Below are 15,196 nucleotides of genomic sequence, written 5' to 3'. Positions count from 1 at the left end.
GAACTATTATAGAATTATTATCTTTAATTTTTGTTTCACTAGTCGTCCAACAAAAACGTTTTTTGTATATCCCTCTATTTACTTTTATTTTTATTAGTGTCGTCATTAAACATGATTCCCCATGTTTATCTCGCGAATAGTTTATAGAATTCCTATTTGAAGAATCCGAATCCGATTCGTCGAGATGTACAAGATAGTTTTTCTCTGTACCTGTCATTTCTTTATTTAAAGGAAGTTTACGTTTAGCCAAGAATTCTTTCAACCCAAGGAACATAGAAAATTCTGTCTGGAAAATAGGATACGCCGTTACCAATTCAAATCCAATTTCATGAATTTTAACTGTCGTCCGCATAATGCATTGTCGTGAGAAAATAATGCTTTCTTCCTTATCAGACCTTCGCTTCGAACGATTATCAAACAAAGACCGAATGGCTTTTTTCTTTTAAAAAACAGCGTTGATATATTCTTCTGAATCAAACTGGAAAAGCAGTCGATCAACAAATTAGTATGCTTGATTTTCGTCTTATTTGAGCCTCTAGAATCTCCCATTAAAATTTTTCCCAAGGGTGGCTGAACGCCCTGTATATCTCGAATATTCCACATATATTATCAGAAATCAATGTAATATTATTATGCAGAATCACATTAAAATCAAAAGTGATTTTCAATTAACGACGAGCGTTCTTTGTAAATGATTTTAAATTGGAATTGGATGTTCGATGTCCAGTTGTGAACAAGCTTCACCGAACATTTTTAAGTGTGGTGTGGTTGGAGGGTAAGGCGGTGCGTTAATAACGTAGCATCGGAGGCAACCCACAGGAGATTGCTTTTCCTATTTAGGAACGTCTTTTGAAGGCTTTTCTCGTCCCGCACTTTTTTGATTATGCAAATAAACCGTTGCACGAATATTACGTTTCGCTGTAAATAAGTACCCGACGTTTTAACTGATGACGTCTTAACTGGGAATTATCACCGTAGACGGGGGAGGCTCCTTTTGACGCGATTGCTTTTAAGTTGAAAGCGCGCACCTGCGATTTTTATCGGCTTTCTTCGAGCCAACGGGTTTGGAATTTCGTACAATCGTCTCGTTGGAGGCAATTTAAGAATCTGAAAAGTGGTTTTTCGTTTAAGCGTGGCTACATTTCTGAAGATTACACGTCTTGTTTTGCTTGTTTTTGCAATGCAATTGGAAGAGTTTCTTCCAATAGGCCGCGCAAACCCTTTTTCTCTGCGATAAAAATTTATTTTGTTCGACCGTGAAAAAGTTGGCGAACGAAGTTTTACATCGTGGAACTTCAACGAAACTCCAAACCCGCAGATTTTTAGTAAAATAAAACATTTCTGTGTAAGAGGAGACTCGTGCACAATGTTGTATTTTGTCTTTTTATATGGGATATTATTATGATTTTTAACTTAATTGCTTATCTAGTTATTGCATGTAGAATTAAATTAGTACAATTCTTATACTTTTGTTGTCAAAATAGACGTATATGTATCGAGTGACCTACCAAAAAACGATAATTGAGATCGTTTTATTCGTCGCTTCGTACTTTAGTGCCCTCCCTTTCGAATGCACGAAGAAACACAATTGCACGTTCAAACTTGTTATTAGAAAAAACGCAATTTGCGCAATTCATTCCTACCGTGGTTGGTAAATTTATGTAGATCCCAGATCAAATTATGCTGGACCAGAAGTTGTTGAATGCAGACGACTGAACCGTGCATATTGCATTTACAGCGGCTCCATGAATAGCAATACAGTTTCAGAATGAAATAAAATTTTCTTATAAAGTGTAAAGCAGTTCGACTAGTTAATTCATGTTAAATTTTGAAGATATCTATTGTATCAATTTGATCGATGACACCGAATCACATTTTTCACGATACAAACGAAGGTGTCAGGACTTTTCATGTTCCTCTGACAGTAAAACATTTGTATTTCAAACGTCCAGAGAACAATTTCCTTCGAGGTCCTATTCGTTCTCATCCGTACCCATTTTATCCCTTCGCGATTGTAATTTCCTTCCTTAACCAGAATGAATATTCGTTCTCATCGCGGTCTGTTTTATCGCTCCGAGGCCGTAATTTCCCCTCTTAAAGTATTATTGCATCGCTTCTAATCGCCGAATAATGGGAATAAAAACTATGGGCATAGTTATTCTTCTCGTTTTGTTTTTGCTGCTGCGTGATCTGCCGACAATTCACACTTTTTCTAAAGAGAATTTCTCACCATAGTTTTCATAAAAATGTGTAAAAACGTGCATATTGGTAGATATTGCTAAAGCCAGTAAATGTTCAGAGAAATAAGCATTATTACGTTGTTCGATGGACCAAAAGTGAAATGAAAACAAATGTTTGCGACCCTTTGTCTCGAAGTGCCCTCGAACGTGTTTGTTTCAGCGGACCATTCGTTTCGGTGCGTGAAATGGGTGTTTCGTCCGTAACAGGCACGAAAACTGGTTGAAAAAATCCGAAGGAACGTTAATCGAATGTTTTCGCTCTTAAGCCGATGTTGACCGAAACGTTTCGTACTCGAGTGCGGATCAGTTGCGGATTTATTTCATACGTTCGTGGGCATAAATCAAATCACGGTTGCTGTTATACGCGTGTTAGAATTGTTTCAGCTAGATATATCGCAGTGTACGCTGCCAAACATACAGGCGAATTGAAAAAATTTATGTCGGGCCACGGGTAAGCGGATTAAACATTCCGATCGGTCGTTGAAAAAACTAGGTGACAATTTCGATTTGCGCCGGTCACGATTAAGGCATTACGAAAGTTTGAGCCAGTGATAAGGTTGCAAATTTAAGACAAAAATTTAATAATGTTTAATAAGGTTTTAAACAAATTACAAGCGTGGCTGTTCAAGTAATTTATTATTAATTTTAAATACGTATTTAATAATGCTCCAAAGCATTGAGTGACAGAGTATATTATTTCTCATCAAAGAAAAATAAAATATTTGACCACAATTCTAAGAAGAATTTTCTTTAAACGTTTTTGTTGCGAGTAAAGTCTAATATTATCAAATTTTGTAAGCTGTAATCATTATACTTTTCAATGGAACCGGCAGTGTTTATCTTTATAACACGATAGAGTTCACTAATTACTAAAATTGCTTAATATAGGTTTTTGCGACGTGCAATCGCGATCTATTACAGAAATTACCAACATTTGAAACTTCCGATAGTAATGATAGTGTTCAGCGGGACATACATAAGCTCCAATATAATAGGGTTTGATTAATTAATTACGATCACATCGCGTTCGATTATTATCGATATCGATTATACGACATTTTCCAGCCTTAAAATTGCTTATTGTATCCTAGAGGAAGCATTATCGCGTAACGAAATTGTACGAAATGTTCGAACAAGAAGTATGAATAATTCAGATCATAGTTGCATTCGTGTCGAAAATTAACGCGAAACAATTTCATTTCCGTCGTGCTGTTCGGTAGTATAATTGAAATAGCCGTTGTTTGCATTGTGTACAACTCGAGTTCGAAATAATGTGTAATCCTAATTAAAAGCTTTCGCGAAACTTTACAGTGCTCATGCTACTTATTGCTAGTTTCTTCATTTCATTACGGCATAATACCAGAGCAGTGCGTACCGAGCAGAGTGCGTAAAAGTTGTCGGGTAACTCGAAAAACTCCCGTCAAGGAAATTGCACGTGGTTTTGTGCACGTTGCTATACGCTTTATGTTGATGACGCAAAGAAATTCGTTTATGTAATTCTACTTACGTTTGCACGAGTTAAATTAATTTTTTATATAAAGTAAGCTTCGAGTTTAATTTCTTTGCGACTCGTAAGGATAATCACACTAAAGACTAGAGACGTGTATATTTTTATTAGCCAATATTCGTGTTCAAGGTATGTAAGTTGACCTCTTGATAGTAAAAGAAATACTGTGACCAGTTCAACTTTTAAGAAACTAATGAATGTGGTTTTTAAAGTGTTATTGCAAGGTTTAATGATTTTGAAGATCCATAAAATTTACAGTTATTACTAGATAATACAAAAATTGATTATAATGAAATTTTGCGTATCTATTAAAAATTATTAGAGTTAGTGTCATCAGGAGGCTGTGCTTCTTTGTTAAATATTTTAAAAGAAAGTCGTCGGTTCGGATGTGGGCATAATTATTACTTTTACTTTCGCGCTTCGTGAGCATGCACCGCGGATGCAACTGCACATATGCTGCATCGTCGCGATACTGTTCGTGCCTTTTTGTTCTCTTTTTCTTTGAAATTGAAACAAACAGAATATACGACGGACCTCTGGCAAGAATTGCGTAATTTTACTGCTTTAACGTGAACTCTCTGTTACCGTTTGTTTTCCTTACTCTCTTCCCCACGTTTCCCTTTCGACGTTATTTTCCGCCGATTCCGCTTTCCCTCTCGTTTCTCCTGATCTTTTCACCATAACGCAACAATATTCCCGACGCTTTTATGCTTTGCGAAGCAAATGATAATGCACCCTTTAAATGAAACCCGCGTTATCGATCCTCGTTCGAAGTCTGAGACTAGGCATTGATTGCGGCGAACATTCTTTTCTACCGCGTGCCACGAATTTTTGTCCACTGGAAACTGTTTTCCTCGCGTATAGACGATGCTGTCGAAGTTTCAAATTTATTATAGACGCAAAGTTTGCGTTATTATTTTCGCCGTTGTATCGTTTCATAACTTTTTGCCAGCAAAAAGTATTGAACGCAAGAAGTATTAATTATTCATAGAGTGTTTATCTTCTTGTATGATTTCAATCTCGTTTATCAAAAGTTAATAATAAACGATTATTGATTGTCGAAAGTGTAAGTAATACTGCATTGTTAGAGTTTTAGAGATTATTTAGCTTTTTTAAATATTTAGTTTATACATAATTAGTAATTTCAAATGTATTATTATTTGAGTCACTGGAATACAATATTATTTCATACGAATTATTTATTTGATACAATAAATTGCAGCTTATTTCAAACAATTGATTATTTCGTGCATTGTTTGTCAGTTATTGTTCAAGTAGAAAGCTATGGTATGGAGCTTAATCAAATTCGACAAAATGTTTCGCAGATTAGCAGAACTTTTGTTCATGTATGCTTACAATGAAACGAAGGCTCGTATATGTAGTTAAATACGCAAAGACTTAATATAATTGCCGAACAATTAAAGTGGTCGCGGTGACTTTGCAAACTTTTGAAACCACTTTATAATTACAGGAGCATTTAACTGTGTTCTGAACTTGTAATTAGTAAACGTTTCGAATACTTTTTGCTTCTAAAATGTAACACTTAAACCATACTGTAATTAGAGTTTTAAAAAGAAAAAGTTAAAATTATGTCTTTTTATAGTTCACCCTTATTTAGAACGTACGGCTGTCATTTACTTTCCGTATTATAACAAGCATAAAATTTTACTAGAGCATTTCAAGTTAATTACTTTAATGATCTATAATTGATGTTTATGGAAAGTGCAATGAGTTTCTCTATAAAATTTATCTAATTAGGATAGTTTCGTGATAATTTAAAAAATAAAAAAAAAAGCTAGGAGATAATATTCCCGAATGGCGAATTGCCTAAAATGTCAACATCACTTTTCGTTTAAATAATCTCTAAACAACTCGTCAAGATCTATGTATTAATTCGTACGACACGTTGAAAAAATGCGTTGTAATATCCTATACTCGTCGCGTTAGTGTTACGAACTCCACGAAACATTCTCAGAATTCTTGGAATTTTAATTAACGGAATGAAACTTATCTCATCTCGCGGATCACACGGCAAATATTCGTTTTACGTTCTTACAATCTAACGGGTCTTGAGCATCGAGTGTTCGAAAGTCGTTCACCAGTCGCGTGATTATCGAAATTTGGAACGTTGGATCGTGGAAGACCTCGATCGTCGATCGACCAACACGATCGAAGGTCCTCCACGAACACTGAACTCGGTACGCCCACACGCAAGGGCCGCTGCAGGTGCATACACGTAGGTGAGGTCGTACAACACGAGCGTGTGTTACTGCCTGCAGGACATCAGGACCGTTTTATAACTGTTACGACAGAAGAGGCAGGACGACATTCCATCGTCGGCCCGATTTGAATGCGACCTCACAAACAAATCCCGATAATTCTCAACCGCGGCGCACCTTCCACATTATTTTCTCTCTCTCGCTTTGCGGATTCTTCTTCTCTCCGTGCTTAGCAAAAAACGTCATCGATCAGAATTTTTAACCGACTGTTTTTCATTTTCTATATCGCCGACGAGCCGCGCGAAAGAAGTTAGCCAGCGGCGCGCGATCAGGAATTTGTCCTGAATTCCACGAGGTACGCCTTTCTCACGGAAAAGAAGTGTTTTATCGGGTTTCTCGCAGAAAGTATCACCTCGCTGTGCGCGGTGATACGGAAATCGTGTTTCCCAGCTTGGAAATTTATTGGACGTTCCTCTCTGTACGATCCGATTCTCCTCTTCTTTTCCAAATTGGTATTCCTATTTATTAATGCGACCATTCGTCTTCCAGACAACTCGAAAATTCGGTGGAATTCCTACGGAACGTTTAATTCAGGATAGGTCGTATCTCGCGCTTGTTATATTGAACCTGCAGCGCACCTTTTTCCACGAGTTACATTTCAAGCCGTACGAGGCATAGAAATATTTATCGTGCCTTGGTCATAATTTTTATTTTCGTTAGAAAATTAGTCCTTATAGTCACGGTGATACTTTTCTCACTCTTCCTAAACTTTAGTGATTGACTTTGTAGAATTTATTTTAATGTTCGAAACGCCTCCAGATACCATACAATAAAAATTCATCCTTGAAGCCATGAACGCATAATTTACAAGCCATTCAAGGCGAACGCGTGTACAGCTCAGCCTGCGCATTATTACGTTTAGAAAATTGTTAGTTTTAAAACATCCTACAGATGAGAAACGTCCGTAGCACGTTCGCGAACAGATTTCGTTTAAATCCGTTCGAAATAATTCAATCAGCGACCGACAGTTCCGATCCTACGCTGCGCTTTCGTTCTCCGAAACATTCCGGCCGAACGTTAGACTCTATTTGTTTCCTTCGACGAGCTGGAAAGAGTTTCTCCATTAATTTCTGCGCCGCGCGTTTCTGTGCTGTCGAAAAATCCAGGCAAACAAATCGCGAGTGTGCTTTCCAACGAATTTCTCTAATTTTCTGTATTTTTTGCCCCGAAAGTCTCGCTCCGATTGAATTTATTTTCATGGTCGCCGGGCAGCGTCTCGCCCGTGCAACTACGACCAAACTCCGATGGAAATTTCGATTTTTCCGAAGTTCAGAATTTCCCTGCGCCTTCGTTCGCGGGTGTACACCTATATTTGAAACCGTGCGGTACGGGTTTGCGCACACATGCAAACGAGCGCGCGCATTGAACGTGCGCGCCGCGTCGCTCGACCAACAGGTTTACATTCTATAAATGCCGCAGGAATTACAAACTCATGGAATGTAACGGATACAGACGCAGTTGACGTCGTTTCAATTCAGCGATGCACCAGAGTTTACGTACGCGCCAAATAGAATGTACCCGTCCCCATTGTCTTCGCGTGGACGTCGTCGCGTACGATACTAAGGGCATTATATTTTGATAGAGTTAGGTATTGTAAGGTAATATCTGTCGTTGCGTAATTCCCTTCACTCGTCTCGATTAAATTATAAAACGCGCGTTTCAAGGTAACCGAAACTTTATTTTTGTAACGCGAGGCACAGGTGTCCAGAGAAACTCTGATATTTCTCGTGCTGCAGCTAATTCTGCGGTTATTTTAGTAAGGATTGTTTGTTCGTTAACACCAGTACATTTTCGAGAATTATTCTGGAGTAGTTTGTAAATTTAGTGTTCACTGGGACCGTGTAACGAAAAAGTAAATTAAATTTTGTTTTCTGCAATTGAAATTTAAATGTTACATGTACTGGCTATTGAATTTTTACATTAAATTTTGGTATATTTCAGTCGTTGTTATCGCTGCTTTGAAAATAAAAATTTATACAAAAGTAGATACGATGAAATCGCAAGATTTCAAGAAGTAGGTAGAATTCAAACCAGTCAAATTTATTAATTATTCCCAGTTTTATAAAATTGTTATTCAACTTGTAGAGAGCAGAGAGAACTGGATACATACATACTTGTACAGCATTTTAATTGCGTACGCTCGATTGATTCGAGATATGACTTAATTTGTTCTCACATTTAATATTAATAATTCGTACACCCGATAATTTATCACTTTGTATTCTTCACACGCAGGAAAGAAGAGCTTTCAGAACATTTATAGACGCGCAATATAGGAATGTATTTTACGATGACACTTTGTCAATATTTGACATCCTTGCAAATATGTACATAGTCTTTATCTTTAGGCTTGTTTGTACACGATATTAATTATCGCGTATTGCAAATATGAATTTTGGATATATGTTTTACACTTTCACTTTGCTATATCTTTCCACTCCTTGAGCAATGTCCATTTTTATTTTATATTTATACTCGTAGAAACGGAAAATTATTCCTTCGTTTGGTAGTTTCCAAGACTATTTTTACGATCGTTGCGTGAAAGTTTAGCGCGTAGGTTATAAAATAGGCACGTACATACGCTCATTTACCCGTCGAATTTTGAGTTTCGAACCAATCGTAGATTGTTTCCTGGTTCGTGAAAAAAATATTGCCAATATCGTCCCGCGTTGTGTAAATTCTTTGAACGCTCGAAGTCACCGAACACTTTTTTCCCATTAAATTCCAAGCGATTATTTGTTCCGTAAAAACAGCGATTGTAAGGCCGAAGCAACGCTGAATAGTACACGATGATTAATATGGCATAAAAGAATGCATTTCCTACACGGCTAATTTGTTAGAATGTCTAGAAAAATGACAAGGCTGAGTCGGTAAAGGATAGAGCGACGGTTGAGTCATTAATTTCCATAAAGTTATCCGTTTTTGCATTTATTATTTCTCCTTAGCGGTTGTTTTGTTCGATCGAGCAGATACAATCGCGTCACGGGTTATTCTGTTCGAGTGCACTTTCCTCTCGCGACTGCATTCTTGCGCTCGCCTATCCGCGGCTTGGCTCGCAAAGAGAAAGATATTGGTTATTTAACATTATGAAACGTCGAGAAGAGAAATTTATCCCTGACGGAGAAAGGTGGGGAACGCGTCTAGAAAAGTGAGAGCAGAGTGTGTTTATTTGAGAAGATACAGGTTATCGACCGCTCTAATAAATATATTCGCTCGCAGCACAGGTGATGTAACAATGATGCATTTCATAATGATGAAAGTAAAGAAAACAACACTCGTACGATACACTCTCGTGCAGGGCTTGGCGGGAATCCATGGCCTATCATTTGTCTTTCGAACATTCGAATGCTTTAGCGTCTTCAATAATCGTCGAATAAAATTCGAATATTAATCATACATAAGGTTTATATATTTTCAATTTTTTGAATGGAAATAAACAAATTTGATGTTCATTTTTTCGTAGAGTTTGCCTTCTCTATTGACTTTAGAGTAGATAGAATTGTACTTCTCTTATATTAATTTTTATTCACGATTGATAGACGTTCTGTAAATAAAAGAACAAATATTATAGACTTATGATTTCTATATATGTTTGTGTTTCTGAGAAAATGACCGGCGATAAAACTGACGGAAAATCTTACGCTGCTAAAATTCTTGAGAGAACGAGGATTCTGCATTTTTCTTAGAATGTATATTTTTCTCGTTCGTCTTCTTTCCGCGCGTGACTTTGTTTCGCCTTGATAAGCAAGCTTCTTTTCCTTCTCTAGGAGTTGCTCAATTTTTTAGATTCCATTTCCTCTCCGTTTATATATTCAATTTCCATTTTGCGTGCAGGGCGCGGTTAAATTCGTGCAACCGTATTTCGGGAAATTTATGGCCCGTAGAATCGCAAAACCGCCGAAAGGCAGCCCGGTTTCTAGATCTCAAAACGAATTGCAATCATTTCTAAACGTTAACGGTATAAATTATTAAGTCTCCGTGGGAGCGCATGTTATTTCGTGGAGATTAAACGAAACGCGTGCATCTATTTTATTTATTAAACGGGATACGTTTCGCTGATGGCCGGCGACGTTGAATTTTTCCTCCATAGAAATACTTTTCGTTTGAACGGAAAGATATATACTTCATTCTTGCCAAACGAAATATTCCAAGTTCGGTACGAGGAAAACATCGAACCGTCGCGCGCCCATCGAATGAAATTCCCAAAGTTTGTATCATACGTGGAACAAGCCTAGCACATGTGATTAGAGAGATTAAAGGGAAACATTTTATCGCAAACGTTTCGAGAGAATTTAATTCACCTGAAAGCTTTTAGAGGGTATCGCCACGTTTGGAAAGTTACTGCAAAATTCACTTCGCAACGGGGGAGTCGTGCAATTGAAATATATTCGATAGAACGATTGAGTTTTCGTGCTTTTATCGTATTCCGAACATAATTGAATTCATTCGACTTCGTTTTCCGCAAATGATCAAATCATTCAAAGTAAATACAACGCCAGTGATACAATTCGCAGTGTGTTCACTTACCAATTATAAAAATTCTATGCAATCTTCTCAAGCTTGATATTTTCATTGTTCTTTTGTCAAGTTGTAGTATCGAGAATTTTTCATTTAAAAACCATATACTTATTTGCGATCTAGTAGGTCACCTCATTAAACTTATCTGTCCAATATCATATAGCTACGTACCATTATTAATCTTTTATCTTGCTATTAGTCTTTTATACTTATCTTATCACGTATTTATTTTACTTCAACTTTAATATATTGTCCTTCAAATCTGACTCTTAAAATCAAACGTCTAAAACTTTAAATACCAATGTTCATTTTTAAATATATCGAGAACCAATTTTCTCTCGGGTAGAAATATTCCACGAGTGAAATAACGCAGGGTCCATTGTGTTTCTCTGAAATTTTTCCATGCCGTTGCAACTAAATTTTCAACCGGCTCCATTTTACTGATAACGCGAGTCGCAAGCGTACTGTGAGGAATTGGAGCACGGAACGTCTCGATTCCGATTTTAATTTTTTCGCCAACCGACGGATCGAAATAAAATAGAGAGAGGGAAGCGTCCGCGGAAGGAGAATCGTAATAATTACAACGGGGCCCGGCGTTAATTGAAATATCCGCGCGCACGTATTTATCGCGCGATCGACGCTGCGTTTCCGCGATCGTATTACTCGGTCTCGCGCGGGAATATTAATCGAGAAATGTTTCCTATCTTTCGCGGGTAATCTTTTCTTCGTCATCGCTCGTGCGAGAAGTCACGCGACAATGAGCCGGTCTAGGACGAGAGAGGCGGGCAAAAACCAGAAAGAGACCATTAAATCTTCTTCGTCGTTGGACGACGCGCGCGACGGCGGCCATGCTTTCACGATTTCTCGATCTGGAACTGCTCTCGAATCAAGTTGAAAACCGAGCGAGTGACTCTCGATCGTCGATCCGTGACACCTTAAGCGTGCCTATGTGGACACACGCTTAGCACACATCCGCGTCGAGAAATAAAACGGCAAAGTTATGCCGCTTTTTCCGCCCTGCTCTCCCTCTGCGCGTTTACGGCGAGCACATACCGGGTGTCCTTGCGGAATGAAAGTACCCTGGAAAACGTGACCTCTCCTTCCACCTATGAGTAATGCTAGCCGCGAGCCCCGTAGTCTCCGGTGCACGTTGTTGGATCGAGGCTGCCTCGAAGAAACACTCTCAGCTTTCTCGAATGGAAAAGTTTTGAAATTTTTTCCCCAACCGGATACGGTTCAATCGCGACCGTCCCGTGCACTTGAACTTTTTCACACTGTCAAAGTCTGCTAATACTTTCCACGCGATGAATCGCTAACACCACGGTGCTTCCGGTAGTGAAATTTGTTTGCATCGTTATGAAAACGAGTCTCTCGAGAACGTTAAGGCAGAGATTCACAAAGTCCTATTTGGATAAAAGTTTACTTTAAAAATTTCTATGAAAAATGTTGAGTTTTTGTGTTTACTTTTTAATCTAAAAATTTGAATTTTTTATCGTACCCAGAGAAGATAGCACGTTTTAAAAAAATTACATTTTGTTCAAGTAAAATTCGAAACGATAAACATCCAGGTTCAACCGAAGTAGCGATCCCATACTGAAATGCTAATGCAATTACGAGAAAGTGTGAGATAATTATACGTGTCAGACATCATGCGCGTCCCCGATATACTAATCGCCGGTTCGATAACGCAATTTGAATTGATTGTAGCAGAAGAGGCGAATAATTTTCTCCTAAACAACAATACACTCGATACCGCCGCGAGACACGGTTTACGCTGGAATCGATGTCACCGATGTACGATCGAGGAACGAAAAAGGAAGTTGACACAAATGAGTCGCGCGATTCGAATTCGAACGGAGTTCTCCGCGAATGGCGAACGAAATTTGCAATAGCTACGTTCTTGCCACTCGTTTTCATTAAGCACGCAGAACGAGATGCTGCGAGTCCTTCACATTGTGCGATGAGAATGTTAATGCGATAGAATTAACATAAAAACATCGTAGAATTCGTCTCGCAGGATTTTGTAAATTGTTATTCTAAATGCGGCGGTTACACGTGAATTATGACGCTCAGTCTGGCGTCGGTGCCGAGATAATTCGTACAATATTATTGCCCTTTACGTACACCGACGAATAGCAGTTAAATTCACTTAGCGCTGTATCAGCTTGATGAATTAGCACCGTTGGCAACTGCTTCGACTTTTGTTAAGCCTCTTTATATTAATTTGAATACAGCGGGCTCCTCGTGAATCGCAATTTATGTACGGAGAACCGGCCGTTTCCATTTCGCAGACTTTTTTCAAGATTTGTATAATTCGCGAGTTGCATAGCGTCGTCGAAATTGAATGGTTCGGTGCAACAATGAACGAGGGTGTGGCGTAAACGTTCATTTATGAAATGTTAATATTGTTTGAAAGAAGTGAAATTGTGGAAGGATACATTTTTAAAAATTGAGGTCGTGGAACTTGAGACTAAAAATTCAAGGTCATTTCTTCTAAATAACTCGATGATGTGTGCTATGTAGGAGTTAGGAATCTTCAGATGTGAATCTCACCTATCCCCTGTCGACTTTTCTTAAAAATTCTGTTTTAATTTTCAATAAACTTGTTTGACGTTGCACGGAAATGTTGTCTAATAACGGTATTTAAATATTTACCGTATACGTGTATAATTGCATACGATTTGCCTGGCGGGTCTGTTTATTACTCACTGTTTCTACTCATACTGATGTCCAAGTGTAACCCGTTCATGAATCAAAATGTAAATTAAATATGAAAGTTACACAGTGAAAAAAAGTAATAAAATGTTAGCTCGGTACGTTCAGTTCATGTATAATTTAATGTAATTAGTTCCCACGTTTAATAATTCGTACACCCTGCAATCTTTTACCATCTGTTCTTCGCATATAGGAAAGAGGAACTTTTAGAATGCGAAGAGGCATGCAATCCCTGGAATGTGTTTCATAACAAAACTTCGTAAGTGTTTTACGCGTTCGTAAGTTTCTGTACTAATTATCATGCACGCACAGATTATGCTTGAATTTATTGCTCGCTTATTATTAGTCTTTTATTCCGTAAATAATTGTCATTAATTATTTTATATTCCGACTCATCCAATATTTCGTCATTTGTATCCGTGTTTTAATGGAGCGTGTTTTGCTGTTAACATCGAAATTAATATTGCACTATCGGCACTGACGTCAGAAGCGATCCGAACATGAATAAATTAGACACAATTGCCGTTTGATAGAACGTTTCAGCGCACAGGGACTGGTTTAATCGATCAAGATGGCGCATGATCCTCGTGAATCATTAAACTAACGTTCCTCTTTAATTTCAGGTTCGGTCGAAACACAGAAGCGAATCAGAAGGAAACGTGTATTGGCTTCCGTTCTGAGACGGTCGACTTCGCGAAAGTGGAGCGACTACGTGAGATCCGGTTTCGGAAGGACGGAAAAATATGAGCATCTCGTAAAGTCGGTTAAAGTGCAGCTTTCAGACACCGAAGGGGTATACCATGGAAACCGAAGAACTCACTAGGCTCGTAGATGAGATCTACAAGGTAAGCGTTCAAACGTATCGATCGCGAGATCGCCTCACCTTGCCAGTATTGATCACGACATCGCTGGTTTCTCTTCCATCGTAACGCGAATAGAAATCAGACGCAGAAAAACTGGAAAGTTCTATCATACTTTCGACGAAATTAATCGATCGAATCGGAATTGCGTTAGGTTAACTGAGCAATTACGCGACAGTGTCGTCGATTAGAGCTGCTTCTTTCTGTGTCAGCGACGAACCAGTCGTGGTTTGTACTGGGAAGTGAAATTTGTGTTAACTATACGTCCAACGATAGTACAGGAGAGGAAACTAGTAAATTTAGTCTTCAGCTTTTCCTATCTTGATCTATTGATTGAATTTCTGGAGTCTTTGTTAAACAAACTTTTACTACTACTCGAACTCTATTTTGACATATCCCTTCCATCGATAAAATTTACTTTTACGATAGTTTCGATTTAAAATCAATTGTCTTTTATTATTTTTAATAGAACGAGAATGAGAAATGTTTTGTACAACGGATTTCTGTTGTTGAAGACTTTGAAGCTTTTAGTTTTTAGATTCATTTTTCATGTTTTCACTACTGACGTTATGAAACTTTTTAACGAGTATTTCTAACAAACATAAAGTACTTCAGGAAGCATTCTGTTATATTCTGTTATTCTGTTTTTAATTTGAAAGCTCGTAGACCCCTACTAACACATTCGTGGACTCTCAAGTTTTATATTTAACGTAGACTCTCTTTTGTATTTAACTTAAAGCTATCAAATTTTATACAATATATTTTTAACCAAAAGAAAATTATCGTAGTAACTTTATTAGAATCGTAGTCGATTTGTGTTTAATATAAAAGGTCTCGAATAAATAAAAATCTAGGTAAACAACTCTAATAGTTTTTCCATATCGTGCAAATGTTTGCGAACGTATGTTAATTTTCACTTTGGAGTTCCAAATGGTGTTTCAATGCTTTAGAAAAGAAACTCTGCAGAAATTCTTTGGTACGCGAACTGTTTGCGTTTGCCTGTCCGCAACGGTGCAGGCTGAATCCTCGAAATTCGTTTTCTCCGTTCTAATTCCATTTTGGTACATGTTTTCTTCC

The 15,196-nt window shown here is 37.9% G+C and overlaps 1 protein-coding gene across 2 annotated transcripts in view; it reads left to right on the top strand.

The window, feature by feature from the left end:
* Irsp53 (Insulin receptor substrate 53 kDa) overlaps nucleotides 1–15,196 on the top strand; it is a 211,772-nt gene that overhangs the window by 28,288 nt on the left and 168,288 nt on the right. For both annotated transcript variants that reach the window (XM_076764645.1, XM_076764644.1), the window contains one exon: nucleotides 13,883–14,104. In XM_076764645.1, the coding sequence (XP_076620760.1) occupies nucleotides 14,060–14,104 (45 nt within the window). In that variant the 5' untranslated portion in view covers nucleotides 13,883–14,059. The remainder of the gene's footprint in view (nucleotides 1–13,882; nucleotides 14,105–15,196) is intronic.

Source organism: Colletes latitarsis, chromosome 5 (assembly GCF_051014445.1).
Source record: "Colletes latitarsis isolate SP2378_abdomen chromosome 5, iyColLati1, whole genome shotgun sequence".
Lineage (NCBI taxonomy): Eukaryota > Metazoa > Arthropoda > Insecta > Hymenoptera > Colletidae > Colletes > Colletes latitarsis.
This window is presented reverse-complemented; position numbering and strand designations above follow the sequence as displayed.